This window comes from Phaenicophaeus curvirostris, chromosome 11 (assembly GCF_032191515.1).
Source record: "Phaenicophaeus curvirostris isolate KB17595 chromosome 11, BPBGC_Pcur_1.0, whole genome shotgun sequence".
In the NCBI taxonomy this organism is placed as follows: domain Eukaryota; kingdom Metazoa; phylum Chordata; class Aves; order Cuculiformes; family Cuculidae; genus Phaenicophaeus; species Phaenicophaeus curvirostris.
The window spans coordinates 1,650,347-1,667,629 of NC_091402.1; the positions used below are offsets into that span (position 1 = coordinate 1,650,347).

General features: G+C 49.7%; 1 protein-coding gene across 3 annotated transcripts in view; it reads left to right on the plus strand.

Moving 5' to 3' along the window:
- The first annotated feature begins 3,771 nt into the window (after positions 1-3,771).
- Positions 3,772-17,283, plus strand: part of SUSD3 (sushi domain containing 3) — a 52,253-nt gene continuing 38,741 nt past the window's right edge. For all 3 annotated transcript variants that reach the window (XR_011338180.1, XM_069865700.1, XM_069865701.1), the window contains exon 1: positions 3,772-3,873. Coding sequence is in view for 2 of the 3 variants with exons in the window: in XM_069865700.1 (XP_069721801.1) it covers positions 3,789-3,873 (85 nt within the window). In the remaining variant the exon portion in view is untranslated. The remainder of the gene's footprint in view (positions 3,874-17,283) is intronic.

Here is a 17,283-nt window from a genome sequence, read left to right on the forward strand (position 1 = left end):
TAACAAACAATAGAAAGAGAGGAAATTTCTTCACTGACAGAGTGGTGAAGCACTGGCAGAGGCTGCCCAGGGCAGTGGTGGAGTCCCTGTCCCTAGAGGAGTTCAAACAAAGTGTGGCCGTGGCACTTCCGGACATGGTTTAGTGGGCACGGTGGTGTTGGGTTGACGGTTGGACTGGATGAGTTTAAAGGTCTTTTCCAATCTCTGTGAAGAAATTTTTCCTAATATCCAATCTAAACCTGCCCTGGTGCAACGTGAGACCCATTTCCTCTCCTCCTATTGTTTGTTACCTGGGAGAAGAGACCAGCACCCACCTCACTACAAGCTTCTTTCCGGCAGCTGCAGAGACCAATGAGATCCCCCCTCAGCCTCTTCTTCTCCAGACAAAACAGCCCCAGGTCCCTCAGCTGCTCCCAGAACCCCTGTTCTCCAGACCCTTCCCCAGCTCCATTCCCTTCTCTGGACGTGCTTCAGCCCCTCAATGCCTTTCTTGGAGTGAGGGTCCCAAAACCAAACCAAGGATTTGAGGTGTGGCCTCATCAGCACCAAGTCCAGGGGGATGATCCCTATCCAGCTCCTGCTGGTCACACCATGGCTGATCCAAGCCAGGATATGCCCGTGTTAGCCAGTTAAACAGACGCCCATAAGTGAGAGCCGATATCCTTCTCATGATTTATGGCACAAGCAACGTGGCCAACTCAGGTATCAGGGCAATGTAGGCAAAATCAAGTTCCGTTGCCTGGGGGCTGAAGGGCTAATGCTCAGCCAGAGCAAGACAGCTCCTGCAGCCCGAAGGGAGAAGGAAGGGTAAGGTGGCAGCAGGGCTGGCTGCAGGGAGAGAGAAAGCCAGGGATCAGCTTGCTGCTGCTGCAGAGCTGGGCAGCTGCTACCGCCAGGCTGGGCAGCGTGTCCCTGCCCTGCAGCCAGCCGGTCTTGTACCCTTGGCATGCCTTGAGCCAACCCAACAGCCGGGATTAGAACAAATTCAGTGCTTTAGTGCAGCTTAGTGAAATCCTACAGTTTAACAATCCCTGTGCAAAGCCAACAACTGTGTCGTTGGGCATGCACAGCTTCCTCTGGCACTGAAGGTGAAATAAGAGGTCTAGCAGGGAAAGACTGGGCTGCAGCATGGAGCTTTCATCATCTTTAAGATACAATCTCTGTTCCCTTCCTTCACTCTCACTTTTTTTCTTTCTGTTTGTTACTACAACACCGATGAGGCTTCTCTTGCCAAATTCAAAGCTTATTTACCTGAGAAGGGTGGCTGTAAAAGTGAAATAGTGTCAACTGTTGCTGATGGCAGATGACAGTGCACTACTTGGGCGAAATTCCCTTTTATTGCAGCTGGCTTTTGAGTAAGGATTGAAAACTTTGGGTCAGTGGAACCTGCCACCTTCTCCATTACAATCACAGAACCATGGAATGGTTTCGATGGGAAAGGACCTCAAAGCCCATCCAGTTCCACCTCCCTGCCATGGGCAGGGACACCTCCAACTGGATCAGGTTGTGAAGACACCCACCAATGGCAAATGTTAACACTCCCCAGTTTCCCCATACATGAGTGGCCCTGGAGACAGGGCGGGAAATGAGTTACCTCCTGGGAGGTTACAGCCAGAGTTGTGCTCCAGGGCACGCTAAGCAAAAGCACCTCTGCTGGGTTATGCTCTCCACTACAGAGCAAAACTAAATTTGGACATGAAGTGAGTGGGACTGAGATGCTGCTTCTGAACTTGCTTCTGTCAGGGCCTGTAAGAAGAGATTTGACTTGCAACATAGCTGTGTTCAGCTGTAATTGTATTAGAGCAGTTGCAGTAACAATGGCTTAAGGAAAAAAATCGCATATCTGCCTTTGGTATTCCTCTGACTTCACAGACATGAAGGACTTGGTTGGGGGAGCTATAGTTGCTTGTTGACTTAAATTAGATTTATGAGTATTTGGCATGAATGTAGAAATGCAGACCTGATTTGAAAGCTGCAGCATTTCCAAAACTGCTGTTTGTTTGTTCTAGTCATAGAATCATAGGATGGTTTGAGTTGGAAGGGACCTCAAAGCCCATCCAGTCCCACCCCCTGCCATGGGCAGGGACACCTCCTTCTGCATCAGCTTGCTCAAAGCCCCGTCCAACCTGGTCTTGAACCAGGTTCAAGGTCGTAGAGGTGATGCTCCAGCCCTCTGGGCTAACGGGACCAAATATGACCTTAAAAACAGGTTTCAGCTGTAGAGATGGAAATAGCAGTCCTTTATATCTGCAATACTTGTATGGACTCGCTGCCAAATAATCTCCCAGGAAAGAGCATGATGTCCAGTAGCGCAGAGCAAGTGGGTCACTGCTGCCCATGGGTACGCTCCCGCTCCATTCAATGCTGCCACAAGAGTCTTAGGAGATTTTTCTCAGCCTGTTTGGGTTTGGTGCACCTTGGAATTTCATCTCTCCTATCTGCTCCTGCAGACTTTTTAAAAAATTCTAATTCCAGGTGAAAAATATAAGGAGAAGGTAAAACAAAGTGTAAATAGCCACAGTGCTTAGTGTGGGCCCCAGCCCATATGCTTAGCACCATCCAGCAGAGTTCCCTCAGAAAAGCCTGCTGTTCCTCCTCTCGCTTTTCCTCTGGTGCAACCCACTGAAGTGCTTCTCTGAATCTCCTGCTGCTGTCAGCAACTTGGTCCCTCAACACTGTGGAGAGCCAAGTTCGCATGTCTGAAGGACCTGCTGGGACAATAACTCCCCGTGGGTGACAAGGCACCTCTGCCCACAGCAGGGAGGTGCAACCAGGTGGGCTTTAAGGTCCCTTCCAGCCCAACCCATCCCCTGATTCTCTGGTTCTACGACGTGACCAGGATGGGACAGACACACTATTACACCTGGAAGGAACAGTGTCTGTATGTCGGTACGAGCCATTCGGCTCCTGGGGATGGAGGTGATAGAGCTTGGCACTACCCAGGGAGTTCAGCTCCACATCCCAGTGAAAACATAAACAACTTCGAAGGCCGGGAGCTGCACGCAGGTGAGAGCACCCTGAGCAGCAGCAGCTGCTCAGCCAGGAGGGGGGCAGGTGGAATCAGAGAATCTCTAGGCTGGAAAAGACCTCCAGGATCACCAAGTCCAACCATTCCTATCAAACACTAAACCCTCAGCACCTCATCTATCCGTCCCTTAAACACCTCCAGGGAAGGTGACTCAACCACCTCCCTCGGAAGCCAGTGCCTAATGACCCTTTCTGTGAAAAATTTTTTCATGATGTCTAGTCTGAACCTCCCCTGGCGGAGCTTGAGGCCATTCCCTCTCGTCCTGTCCCCAGGCACTTGGGAGAAGAGCCCAGCTCCCTCCTCTCCACAACCTCCTTTCAGGTAGTTGTAGAGAGCAATGAGGTCTCCCCTCAGCCTCCTCTTCTCCAGGATAAACACCCCCAGCTCTCTCAGCCGCTCCTCATAAGGCCTGTTCTCCAGCCCCCTCACCAGCTCTGTTGCTCTTCTCTGGACTCGCTCCAGAGCCTCAACATCCTTCTTGTGGTGAGGGGCCCAGAACTGAACACAGGATTCCAGGAGCGGTCTCACCAGGGCCGAGTCCAGAGGGAGAAGAACCTCCCTGGCCCTGCCGGCCCCGCCGTGTCTGACCCCAGCCGAGCTGCCCTCGGCCTCCTTGGGGCTCGGGAAGGGGCGGGGGCAGCCGCCGCCGCTCGGTTGGTTGCCGGGTCCCGCCCGCCCCGAGCAGCCGCCGCCTCCCGCTCCTCCTCCCGGCGGGCGGCGGGACGGTCCCCGCTCCAGCCCCGGCGGCGCTCGGGGGGCGATGCCGGCGGCCACGGCGCCGGGGCTGGAGCCGACGCGGAGCGGAGCGCCCGGCCGGGACAGCGGCGGCCCCCGCGCACGCTCAGGTACCGGCGGGGCTGCGGGACCAGGGAGAGGGATGCAGCTCCTCCGGGGGGCGATGCGGGACCCCCGGGAGGGATGCGAGACTCCCCGGGAGGTGATGCGGGTCCTCCAGGAGGGATGCGGGACCCCCTGGGAGGGATGCGGGATCCCCGGGGAGGTGATGCGGGATACCCGGACGGGATGCGGGACTCCCCGGGAGGTGATGCGGGTCCTCCGGGATGGCTGCGGGACCCCCGAAGAGGGATGCGGGGTCCCCGGGAGGGTTGCGGGACCTCCTGGAAGGGATGCGAGACCCCCGGTGTGGGATGCAGGACCTCCGGAGAAGGATGCCGGACCCCCTGGAAGGGATGCGAGACCCCCGGAGTGGGATGCGAACCCCTGGGCAGGATGTGGGACCCCCGGAGAAGGGTGTGTGCCCCCCCCGGCGGGGTGCAGGACCCCCTGGACACGGCCGCACTCCCAGTACCAAGCAGGGAATGCTGTCTCGTGCCGGAGAAGCCACGGTGCCAGCCCAGGTGCCGCCCCCCGAAGAATTTGGGGGTCCCGGGGCTGCACGGGGTGCCCTGCGCCCGCTGTGCTTTGGTTGCCCGCACACTGGAAGCCTTTGGGTGAATTTATGGGAGCTGGGACCAGGCTGGGCTGAGCGGACACGGGAATCAAGGGCATTTTCCAAGAGGGAAGGGACGCGGCACGCATCCTGCAGCCTGTTGGAAGGCATTGATCCTCAAAGAGCTCTTGTCTCTGCAGGCTGGGTAGGAAATGAAGATATCTGGTTTTTGGTGGAGTAAGAGTGGAATGAGAAACCAAGCCAAGATTTTTTCTTCCTTTTTTCTCCCTTGCCCCTCAGTGGCGTTACTTAGTTTGATCATGTAGATTATAACATCCTTTGCAGCCTGTCCCCACATAGCCCCGGCACTTCATTAGCTCTTGCCAGTTGATCAGCGTTTATCGATGACCTGGTTTTGTGATGCTGATAGAAATGAGCAAACGTGTTTGGGCTAAAGGGGTAGCATCCCTCATCACTGCATCCACTCAATGTGATTAACAGTGCGTTTAACTTGAAAATAACAGAGCAGTTAATTTTAAAAATGCAAAACAAGCTCTGGGAAGCCTACTTGGAGGATTAACAACTCAAACACAAGTGTAGACCCTGCTGCTCTAGTTCGGTGCTAATGTTGCTAATTACCGACTTTTTTTCTTATCTGAAGTCATGTGTGTTTGGCTGCTTTTATTTGTTGTGTCAAATTGTTGCCTGGGGCTGGGTTTACCCCAGATGAAAAAGTGAAAGAGAGAGTTCGGTTCCTTGGCGCAGCCTGATGCCTGTAACGCTTGGAGGGTCTCTTGCAACTTCCTGAAACACAGCTATGAAATCAAACATCCTCTGCTTTTCCTGGTCTTGCCTGCATTTTGAGGACTAGTTTCTCCCTCTGACAGTCTCACCTTGAGCAGAGAGAATGAGAACACCCTGTGCCTGAGGAGGCTCAGCAGCACACTTGGAAAAGGAGCTGTGGGAGCCTGGCTTATCTGTTGGAAGGGTCAGCATTGTGCTCATCTGTTCTGCATATCGGAAGGGCACGTGTGCACAGCAGGAGTGCAGGATAGAGGAAGAATGCAGCAAATCATAGAATGGTTTGGGTTAGAAGGGACCTCAAAGCCCATCCAGTTCCACCCCCTGCCATGGGCAGGGACACCTCCCACTGGATCAGGGGCTCCAAGCCCCATCCAACCTGGCCTTGAACCCCTCCAGGGATGGGGCAGCCACCACTGCTCTGGGCAACCTGGTTGAGGACCTCCCCACCCTCACAGCGAAACATTTCTTCCCAAGATCTCATCTCAATCTATCTCCCCTCTTTCAGCTCAAAACCATTCCCCTTTTCCTATCCCTGCACTCTCTGACTAAGAGCCCCTCCCCAGCTTTCCTGGAGCCCTTTCTCTACTGGAAGCTGCTATGAGGTCTCCCTAGAGCCTTCTCTTATCCAGGCTGGACAACCCCAACTCTCCCAGCCTGTCCTCGGATGGGAGCTGCTCCAGCCCTGGGATCAGCTCCGTGGCCTCCTCTGGACTCACTCCAACAGCTCCATGTCCTTCCTGAGCTGAGGACTCCAGAACTGAACGCAGGGCTCCAGGTGGGGTCTCACCAGAGTGGAGCAGAGGGGCAGAATCCCCTCCCTCAACTTGCTTGTTAAAGCAAGTCTCATTCTGAGCAGTACCCCAGTATCTGGATGTCTCAAAGCTGAGAAGACGCCTTCTGCAATTCAGCCTCTTATGTTTTTAAATGATACAGATGCTTTTATGCGTTCCGTACTGTGCTTGTTTTGCTGTCACAGCAGCATTACGGTATTATTGCCTCTCTGCGGTTGTTTGCTATGGACAGGTACTCATCGACCATCTCTTCCCAGGCTTGTTATATTACCTAAAAAAAGCCTCTGAAATTCTGAAATGCTCATGTCGGTGGTGACCTGAGTGCTTTCCTGCCCTGCAGGAGCTGCTGTGAAGCAGGGGTGCTGTCGTCAGCCCAGCCACTGCATCGCCACCAAGTTGCTGTTGCCTCTGAAGCTGCTCAGATTATATTGAGGGCTGAAACAGGAAACGGAGGAAGGAGTAACGAAGGTTTATCATTATTTTTAGTCTGTGTGTTGCTGAAGCTGGGAGCTCTAGCCCTCTGTTTTTCCAGATTGGTAGCTTGTTATTTGTGTGATTCCTCCCTTATCCCTCAGTACCATCCTGTACCCCTTTCAGATGGGTCAGCACATGCTTCTGTAACTGGAGAGGTGCAGCTACAAACACATCAGTGTGGTTGGAGACAGAGAGAATGTAGGAAAGGAATAGAGAACGTGACAGAAACCATCGTTCTGCGAGGTTATAAATTAGAGGGTCTCTTGCTGCTGGGTTGTCGCCTCTAGTTGTGGTTTTGCTTTATCTCTCTGCCTTCCCTAACCAGGGAGGAGGAGAGGCTGCCTAACGTGAAGTGGAACGTGCAGCGGAATCCTGTGAGTGCTTCCTCCAGACAAAACCATGACACACACCACTGAAGGGAAGAGACGTAATCTCTGGCTTAGGGCAGGCACAAACTGCAGTTTGCTGGAGGGTGGAAGAGGTGTCAACCTTTTATTTACATGCTTATACTCTGGGTGACTGTTGGTGGGATGTAGGTATTGTATGAGATTCAACAAAGCCAAGTGTCGGGTTTTATACTTTGGTCACAACAACCCCAGGCAACGCTCTGGGCTTGGGGAAGAGCAGCTGGAAAGCTGCCTGGTGGAAAAGGACCTGGGGGTGCTGATCAACAGTGGCTGAACGTGAACAGTGGCCCAGGTGGCCAAGAAAGCCAACAGCATCCTGACTTAGATCAACCATGGTGTGCCCAGCAGGAGCAAGGGAAGGGATTGTCTCTCTGGATTTGGCACTGATGAAGCCACATCTTGAATTCTGGGTTCAGTTTTGGACTCCTCAGTACAAGAAAGTCATTGAGGGACTGGATTGTGTCTGGAGAAGGGGAATAGAGCTGGGGAAGGGTCTCGAGCCCAGAACTGGGGGACCTGGAGCTGTTTAGCCTGGAGAAGAGGAGGCCGAGGGGAGACCTCATTGCTCTCTGCAGCTCCTGGAAAGAAGGTTGTGGTGAAATGGGTGCTGGTCTCTTCTCCCAAGTTACAAGCAATGGGATGAGAGGAAATGATCTCGAGTTGCACCAGAAGAAGTTTAGATTGGATATTAGGAAAAAATTCTTTACTGGAAGAGTGGTGGAGCACTGGGAGAGGCTGCCGAGGGCAGTGGTGAAGTTTCCATCCCTGGAGGGGTTCAGAAAGTGTGTAGATGTTTAGTAGGCACGGGATGTTGGGCTGACAGTTGAACTGGGTGATCTTACAGATCTTTTCCTGCCTTAGCAGGGAATACCAGGTTGGATGTGGTTTTGGTGTGACCCGAGGTGTCTGTTCGTTTATTATGAGTAGTGGTTTTTGCTGAAGTGAGTTTCCTTGCCAGTGCGGAAACTGTGCAATAATGTCGCCAAGAACTTACAGTTGCTCTTCCAGGAAGGCAGAAGCAAAGTTGTCTTTCAAAGCTGAGAGCACTGCTGCTCTGCAGAAAGTCTGCAAGGAGGTTTCTCGCCTCGTTCCTGTGATCCAGCTCAGTTTTTAGTCTAAGGAAGAAAATATTGATCCCAAATTTCCCTTTCCACAGGGCAGAACATGACACAAGTTAAAACACATAGGCTTGTAATTTCTTCGGGGTTATTTCTCCTTTTTTTTTCTCCCACGAGAACCAAGTCAAACCTCTTATTAAATAAGGTGAAAGAAGTGACAGTTGCAGAATTTCAGCTAATTGGTTTTAGCTGCTGTGCTGCAGGATGCTGATTTTAGTGGTTAGGCGTTTGCACCAGGCATTGTTACTGCTTGGAGGCAATGATTTTTGTGCTTGTCATAAAAACTCCAGAACAGTACAAAGTTGAAGTAAAAGAGTTATTAGGTCTTCTGGCACAGTCCTGCATAGTGTGAGATTGTTCCCTTTGGTAGTCTCCAATACTTAGTCCTCGCTGCTCTTAAATTACCTAGGCTGTAGAGATGAATTATGTCTAGGCTTCTGAATATCAGCTAGGGAATTGAACTGAATGTTTTGGACCCAAACCACTGATATTTCAAAAATCAGAAGTCATCCTCAAAACATAGAAGCAAACCCACCCAAATGACAACAGCACTTTCTGGATTAGTTGCGGCCAGAAATGTGGTCTGTTTTCAAGCGTCCAAACGATGCTGGTTTGGCTCTTCCCACCATGGCAGAGCCAGGAGATCTTTAGACCTTTCCCATCAGAAAGTAGAATGTCCCAACACACATCTGCAGCTCTAAACAGAGAGAATTGTAACTGCGCTGAAATTAGCACTACTTAGCTTATTTAGTCATGATTGCCACTGACTTTTTATGTGCCTGACACTACAGAGTCTAACCTTCAGTGCTCCACAGAGGCATCTGGACAGGCTGCATCAATGGGCTGCAAACAGGGGTATGAAGTTCAACAAGACCAAGTGCCAGGTTATTCACTTAGGTCACAACAAAACCATGCGGCTCCAGGCTTGGGGAAGAGCAGCTGGAAAGCTGCCCAGCAGAAAAGGACGTGGGGGGACTGGTCGGCAGTGACTGAACAGGAGCCAGCAGTGGCCCAGGTGGCCAAGAAGGCCAAGAGCATCCTGGCTTGGATCAGCCATGGAGTGGCCAGCAGGAGCAGGGAAGGGACTGTCCCACTGGACTTGGTGCTGGTGAGGCCACGCTTGGAACCCTGGGATGAGTTTTGTGCCCCTTACTCCAAGAAAGACATTGAGGGGCTGGAGCACGTCCAGAGAAGGGAGCGGAGCTGGGAGCACAAGTCTTATGAGTGGCTGAGAGAAAAAGAAAAAAGGAGGCTGAGGGGAGACCTTATTGCTGTCTACAACTGCCAGAAAGGACGTTGTGGTGAGGGGGGTGCTGGTCTCTTCTCCCAATTGGCAAGTGACGGGACGAGAGGAAATGGCTTCAAGTTGTGCCACGGGAGGTTCAGATTGGATATTAGGAGACACTTCTTCACCGAAAGGGTTCTCAGGCACTGGAGCGGCTGCCCAGGGCAGTGGTGCTGTCCCCATCCCTGAAGGGGTTTAAAAGATGGGCAGACAAGGTGCTCAGGGATGTAGTTTAGCAGTGGACAGGTATGGTTGGACTCAATGATCTCAAAGGCCTTTTCCAACCACACAATTCTAAGAGTCGGTAATTTGATGTGGACAAGCCAGCCTGTAGGACAGTTGCTAGTTTTCATATAGGCATCTTATGGACACACTGTTTTTCAAACGGTGTTGCAGATCAGCAAGGATGTTATTCTGAGGAGCAGGTTTGACTATCTCAGTGGATCAACAGATTGACAGAGGGATGATTTTGCAGTCTTAGTGGAAGTCTGCCTCTTGTGTTTTGTTTTGTTTTGAGATGACAGGGAGAAACACAGAAGTTGCAGAATGAGCAACTGCTCACTAAAATAAATCAATCCCCGTGTCTGTTGAGGGTCTTGCAGGTGGGGTTGAGCTGGTGCCTGGTTTACATAGAAGCTTTTGTCAGCAGAGCAGAACCCCTGTTGCTGGTGCAGAGACGCTGGCCCCACAGCCCCCAGGCTGCTCAGGGAGGCAGCACTTACTGCACTCAGCAGCAACTAGAGTAGCAGCGGCTGCAAGAAACACTCAGAGGGGCAGAAAGTGGGTTAATTGCTTGCTTTTCCTCTAGCAGAGGTGGAAGCGATTATTAATTTGTTATTTCTGGGATGAAATAAAGCTAAACACAATGTGGATCACATGTAGTCTTCTGAGAAGAGGGTCTTTTATTGGTCAAACATTGGAAGGGGCTGCCTGGGGAAGTGGTGGAGTCACCATCCCTCAAGGCGTTAAAAAAACCATGCGACTGTAGCACTTCAGGACATGGTTTAGCAGGCAAGGTGGTGTTGGGCTGACAGTTGAACTGAGTGTTCATACAGGTGTTTTACAATCTCAGTGATTCCATGAGTCTATGATGTTGAGGAGGGGTGAAACGAGGACAGGAGCTGGGTTAGGTGAAGGGAAGAGATGTTGCACAAAAACCTGAGTGCACTTTTGGGGTGAGAATCGGTGTTCAGGAAGATGTTTTGGGCTGAGGCGGCTGGAGGAGGTGCGAGTGGGGAGTTTTGTTGTCTGATTCCTCCTATTCAGGAGGGCAGAAATTTATGCCTTCCTATAAAACAGCAGATTTCTATTCAGGAGAGTTTCTGCTCGGAACTGCAGTGATCTCCAAGACTATGACCTTTGCTACCTGCCTGGGTCAAAAGAGGCATCTTGTCTGGACACACAGGTTTCACTTTGCTCTGACAGAGGTGTCCCATGAAGCCAGTGGCTGTTCCGAGCACTCTGGTGTTTGATTATCATTAATAAATAGAGAAATAGAGATGGGGACTAAGTTTTTCACTCATTTTAAAGACAAATCAGCGACTATCCTTGCCCTGTATTCTGGCTGTCCAAAAGTGGACCGATGCAGGTCTTAGTTTCTGAGGCATGTGGCTGTATAAGAAAGTGGAAGGCATGGGGCTGCTGTCCTTTGATCTACTCACTTGAGCTCCTTCTTATTCTGCATGTGACTCACTCGCAATCATTGACTTTTTTAATGGAAAGAAGTAAATGCAGTGCACTGGTTCCCTCTCCTTACCCTGGCATCTTCATGCCATCGTTCCCTAACTCCTATGGCCAGGGAGGCTGAAAGCAGATGTGCTTATTGACTTGTACTGTTAATCATTGCCGTGCGTGGATGGTTCCTGGCAGGATGCTGCATGACTTTCGCACAGTCCAGTTTTGCAGGTTGCTTTTGTGTTAGTGGCCAAGCTCCTGGCTGCCTGCCCTTCTGCTGTTATGGGTGAAGCCCAGGACCAGGAAAAGCCAAACCCAGCAGCAATAAAAACATAAATAGCAAGGAAAAAAAAAAGTGATAAAATGGCAGAGATTTAAAAGTCTTTTAAATCTGGCTGTTAGTTTCTCACTCCGTGAATGAGTTCTATCACCATAATGAATTGCATGCTATTGCTAACTCTTGCAGACTGGTGTCTAAAAAAATCAATTATTCACAGAAATTCCTGCTGACAGTTGCGAATGTCGGGTCACAGCACCGTGGTGCACCTTTAGCAGCTTAACACAGTGAACCAAGTACAGGCACAGCTTCAGTTTGCTATTGGGAGTGAAAAAGTACTTGCAGAAGGTAGAGCAGGCCAGCCAGTGGCAGCAAATGAAGGCGAAGTCTATAGCATTAAGGTTAGTTTTGCTTGGTTTGATGAGTGGGAGTTCCCCTAGAAAATTAACAAGCCTGTATTCAATGTCCCTTTAAAATAAGAAAGGAGTTTCAGAGAGGGAAGGGTGAAAAGTTTCTGTATTCTTTAAAATAAGCACATTGTGTAAATGTAATTCCTATACTTCGGGGCTTTGGGGCAAAAAAATGGGTATGTAACCATCAAGTAGCAAACACTGGCCTCAAGCTGCACCAGGGGAGGTTTAGATTGGATATTAAGAAAATTTTCTTCATGGACAGAGTGGTGAAGCCCTGACAGAGGCTGCCCAGGGCTGTGGTGGGGTCTCCATCCCGGGAGGGTTCAAACAACGTGTGGCCGTGGCACTGTGGGACATGGGTTAGCAGGCACAGGGGGGTTGAGCTGAGGGTTGGACTGGATGATCTTAGAGGTGATGATATAACCTTAATGATTCTATGGTTCTATTCTGTGATTTCGATTTCTAGTTCACCTAAAATTTCTTGTTGAGTGTGAATTTCTGCTGCCTGAAGCAGTTTGTGGCCAGCTTGGGACCTTCCCACTTGAGCACTTTTCCGTGAAGGCAGTGTTGATACAGCACTTGCTTCATGTCCCCGTCACAGGCAGGGGATTCTGCAGGTTGAACCCAGTCTGGCAAACATCATGCAGAAGCAAGAGACCACTGGCCACATCACTGGGGGACGTCTGCTCTTATCGGCGACATTCACTCCCCCAGGCACCGCTGTGCACAAACCAGACTGAACAGTTGCTGCAGGCAGATAACCTGGAGCTGTCATGGGCTGTATGGAGCCAAATGCACAGCGAGGCTGGGCTCCACTTCTCGGTGCTGCCTGGGCTGGTGGTGAGGAGTGGGATGCTGCCTCCATCCATGGGGACAATGCAGAATGGGCCTCCAAAGTGCATGCGAGCGGGTGGCAGCGTTTGTGGCTCCTGCGAGGCACAAGCAGCAGCCTTGGCCAAGTCAAACTGTCCAGTAGGGCATCCTTCATCCCTCCTCTCCCTATGGCTCCTAAGAGACACGTGCCTTCCCAGTGAAAATATGTTCCTTTTAGCTTCTTTTAGCCTGGAGAATAGGAAGCTGAGGGGAGACCTCATTGCTCTCTACAACTACCTGAAAGGAGGTTGTGGAGAGGAGGGAGCTGCGCTCTTCTCCCAAGTGACAGGGGACAGGACGAGAGGGAATGGCCTCAAGCTCTACCAGGGGCGGTTTAGGCTGGACATTAAGGAAAAAAATTTTCACAGAAAGGGCCATTGAGTACTGGAACAGGCTGCCCAGGGAGGTGATTGAGTCACCATCCCTGGAGGTGTTTAAAAGATGGCTGGACGAGGTGCTGAGGGACGTGGTTTAGTGATTGGGAATGGTTGGACTCGATGATCCGGTGGGTCTTTTCCAACCTGGTTATTCTATGATTCCATAATTCTATGATTCTCCAGTGAAGAGCTTTTCAGTGAAGCACTGAATTTCGACACTGACTATTGCAAATTAAATAGACTATTACAAACCATGGTAAAAGCAGGAGATAGCTGATATTGCCAGGGTGTTGTATTCCTATTCGTTTTTCTATCAGGTGTGATGAGATAGTAATTTTCTATCCTGTAACCTTTAAATCCTGAGATTCTTACCTTAGCTCTGCCCAGCCCTCCTGCTTGTCTGTGCAGCCCACTATGGGTCACCAGAAGCACAAGAGTGAATGCATTGAATCTGCAGATCCAGCGCGTGATGGACAACATTGCTGCTGGTCTGCATTTCTATTTCCTCAGCTACAAGAAGCTGGATCTTGCTCAGCCTACCAAAGATCTATTGAAATGTTTAATTTTATTGACAAAACTTTAATAATTATTAAGGGAAGATGGAAAATTATAGAATCATGGAATTGTTTGAGATGGAAGAGACCTCAAAGCCCATCCAGTCCCACCCCCTGCCATGGGCAGGGACACCTCCCACTGGATCAGGGGCTCCAAGCCCCATCTAGCCTGGCCTTGAACCCCTCCAGGGATGGGGCAGCCACCCCTGCTCTGGGCAACCTGGGCCAGGGCCTCCCCACCCTCACAGGAAAACATTTCTTCCTAAGATCTTCTTAATCTCCCCTCTTTCATGATTAAAACCATTCCCCTCATCCTGTCCCTGCACTCTCTGATCAAGAGCCCCTCCCCAGCTTTCCTGAAGCCCCATTCAGGCTCTCCAGAGCCTTCTCTTCTCCAGGATGGACAACTCCAACTCTCTCACCCTGTCCTCAGATAGGAGGTACTCCAGCCCTCAGATCATCTTCACATCCCTAAATCCTTGATTTGTTACCAGCTGGCTTTCAGGTTAAATGTAGAATTGATCCACTTAGGTGTTAAAAAGAATTGGTCTGCTCTAAAGAGAAAAAGCTGAAGAGTTCCGCAGAGATCCTTAGAGGTGCTAAACCATTTTTTAGGTGAAAAGACACAGAGCTGAAGCTTTTCTGAGAATGAGCCCTTTTCTTGGATCCAGTGATAGAGTGAATGCTGAGGTTTGTGTTCAAAATGCCCAAAGAAGGTAAGTTTGAGCCACTGAGGGCCCTGGGGATGATTGATGTGGAGAAGAGTAGGATGAGGAGAGACCTCATCACTTTTCTGAGGAGGAGGTTGTAGTGAGGTGGGTGCTGGCCTCTTCTCCCAAGTAATAAGCGATAGGGCGAGAGGAAATGTCCTCCAGTTGCACCAGGGGAGGTTTAGGTTGGATATTGGGAAACATTTCTTCACTGACAGAGTGGTGAAGCCCTGGCAGAGGCTGCCCAGGGCAGTGGTGGTCTCCATCTCTGCAAGGGTTCAAACAGCCTGTGGCTGTGGCACTGTGGGACATGGGTTAGTGGGCATGATGGAGTTTTTTTGGTGGTTAGACTGAACAAGCTTAGAGGTCTTTTCCAACCTAAACGTTTCTATGACATTCTTCTTCTTTCTACATTTTAAAGGTAACAAAAGCAAAGAGAGAAATTTCCATCCGAGTGTCCTGTTGCAGAGAAAAGGATGAGATTTTCCTGTTCAGGTTCCTACAAGGGAGCGCCCACAACCTTCTCCAGACACCAGAAATGCCCATCATAGTCTCTGTGTGAGGGGAGGTAGCTGAAATAGTTTTGCTTATATAAGCAGGTTGTGGTTCTCATGTCAGACTTGTGTATGAGCACAGAGAAAGGCTTGCCAAAGGCAGAGTGCTAGTAAAACTTGTCTGTTTTCCTTGGAATACCGCATCCATGTTAGCAAGGTGCTAAATATTGAGTTGGATGCTGAAATCTGGATTTCCCAAAATAGTTTTCTTTCTATAGCGTAGTTGCTTATTTAGTTGTCAGCCATTGTTTTCTTGCTCTATTATGATAATGAAAAACACTTTGACCATTGGTCCAAGAAAATCTCTTGTCTTGACTATGGACAAAGAAAATTTTATTCAAATATAGCCCTGATCACAAGCCGTGTTCCATGGGCTCCGTGGGGGAGATGCTACTGTTCAGTATCTTTATCTGAGATCTGCACAAGGGGATCAAATGTACCCTCAGTCCATTTGCAGATGACACCAAGTTGTGCAGGAGTGTTGATCTGCTGGAGGGCAGAAAGGCTCTGCAGAGCGACCTGGGCAGGCTGGATCAATGGGCTGAGACCAGCGGGATGGGTTTCAACAAGGCCAAGTGCCAGATCCTGCACTTGGGTCACAACAACCTCTTGCAGCGCTCCAGGCTTGGGAAAGAGCGGCTGAAAAGCTGCCCTGGGGAAAAAGGCCCTGGGGGTGCTGGTCAACAGTGGCTGAACATGAGCCAGCAGTGGCCCAGGTGGCCAAGAAGACCAAGAGCATCCTGGCTTGGATCAGCCATGGAGTGGCTGAGGGCCCTGGGGCTGTTTAGTCTGGAGAAGAGGAGGCTGAGGGGAGACCTCATCACTCTCATCAGCTCTTCAGAAAGGAGGTTGTGGTGAGGTGGGTGCTGGGCTCTTCTCCCAGGTAAAATGTGATGGGACATGACAATGTGGCCTCAGGTTGTGCCAGGGGAGGTTTAGCTTCAATATTAGGAAAAGTTTCATTCCTGACAGAGTGGTGAAGCACTGGCAGAGGCTGCCCAGGGCAGTGGTAGAGTCTCGGTCCCTGGAGGGATTTAAAAGCCATGTGGATGTGGTGCTCAGGAACAGGGTTTAGTGGTGCAGTTGGTAATGTGAGGTTTATGGTTCAACTTGATGATCTTAAAGGTCTTTTCCGACCTTAACGATTCTATGTCACTTTGCACCATCTGCCGATATGTTCCAGTCAGTTGCACAAGTTTAAAGAATGAGAGCTTATTCATGAGCACTGGGGAAAAATACTAATGGAAGTTGAAAATAAAAAGCTACAGATTTTACCAGCCTAATGCTTCATGCTGGATACTTCCAGCAGCAAGGATGTGCCTCTTGATCGCTGGCTGAGGACAGAAGGACCTAGTGGCAGAGGGCGGGTTTGGGGATGATCCTTTGTAATTCCCTGGAGAGGAGGAAAATCATATGGAAACAGAACTGACCTGCACGTTTGAAATTCAGAGCAGCACTGATGGATTCATTTGTCTTCCTTTATGTTTCTCCATCCGTGGTTCTGTTTGGCTTTCCCTAAAGATGAGGTGACAGATCCTCAGGTAACACTCACATCTTTGGATCTGAACCTCTCCAGAGGCTGCGTATGCATTGATGCACGGGGGAGGCTCAGGACCATCTGTAGAGGACTGGGGTATTGTGTAACCAATTACTTCTGTTCTCCTTCTTGTAAAAACCAGTGCTTATTATGCAAGAAGCAGTGCTAACTGACTTCAGAGGCAAGCACAGCCAGGAACGAACTCTTGCTGCCTTGTGGGGATGGTGTGGTGGGACTTACTTCTCTGGAGCGGTGAATTTTCGTTGCATCCTGATGTGATCATTGTCCCATCATGTCTATCTGCCCCAGAATATTTGATACATTCAGGGTATCAGCTGAAGTGCAGATGAAAAGCATATTTCAAGTAATTCCTCTTAATTTTCTTCTCTTTAGGATCTTTGTTTTATACTCTCGGTCACCAACTGCACTGTACAAATACGCAGTTTATTTATTATTTGCTTTAGAATGACGAAGGGGGCAGATGCTTAGCAATATTGGCTCCATTTTATGACTCCAACAGTCACAAAAGTAACTCTTGGCATCACTTCCACAGGGAACTTTTAATTGGGAACAGTTTGAATTAAGGAATAATTCTGGAGCACTCCATAGTGGATAGAGATATAGATATATAATTTCTTTTTTTTTTTAAATTTGGAGGTAACAGTGAAGAGAGAAATAGATGGATGCTTCTAATTTGCTTTACGTTTAACAGATCCTTCCTGTTCTCGAAAGTTGTGCTATTATTAACTGTTCAGAAGTGCCATAACTTCTTTTTTCAGTTCTGTTGGTAAACAGACTAATAAAGCACAGAAAAGCCATCTGTTCTTGCTATACTGAGGATTTCATCAAATATCTCATTTTTCAGTTAGGTCTTCTTTCTCATTTAATTTTTCCTGCAAGAAGAGAAATATTCAGTAATGCCTTCATTGCTAGATCCAAGAGTAGTATCTACAGATGAAAATAACCTGATTGTGATGTAAATTGGCCAAAAACATCAATCATGGAGATGAGGACAGG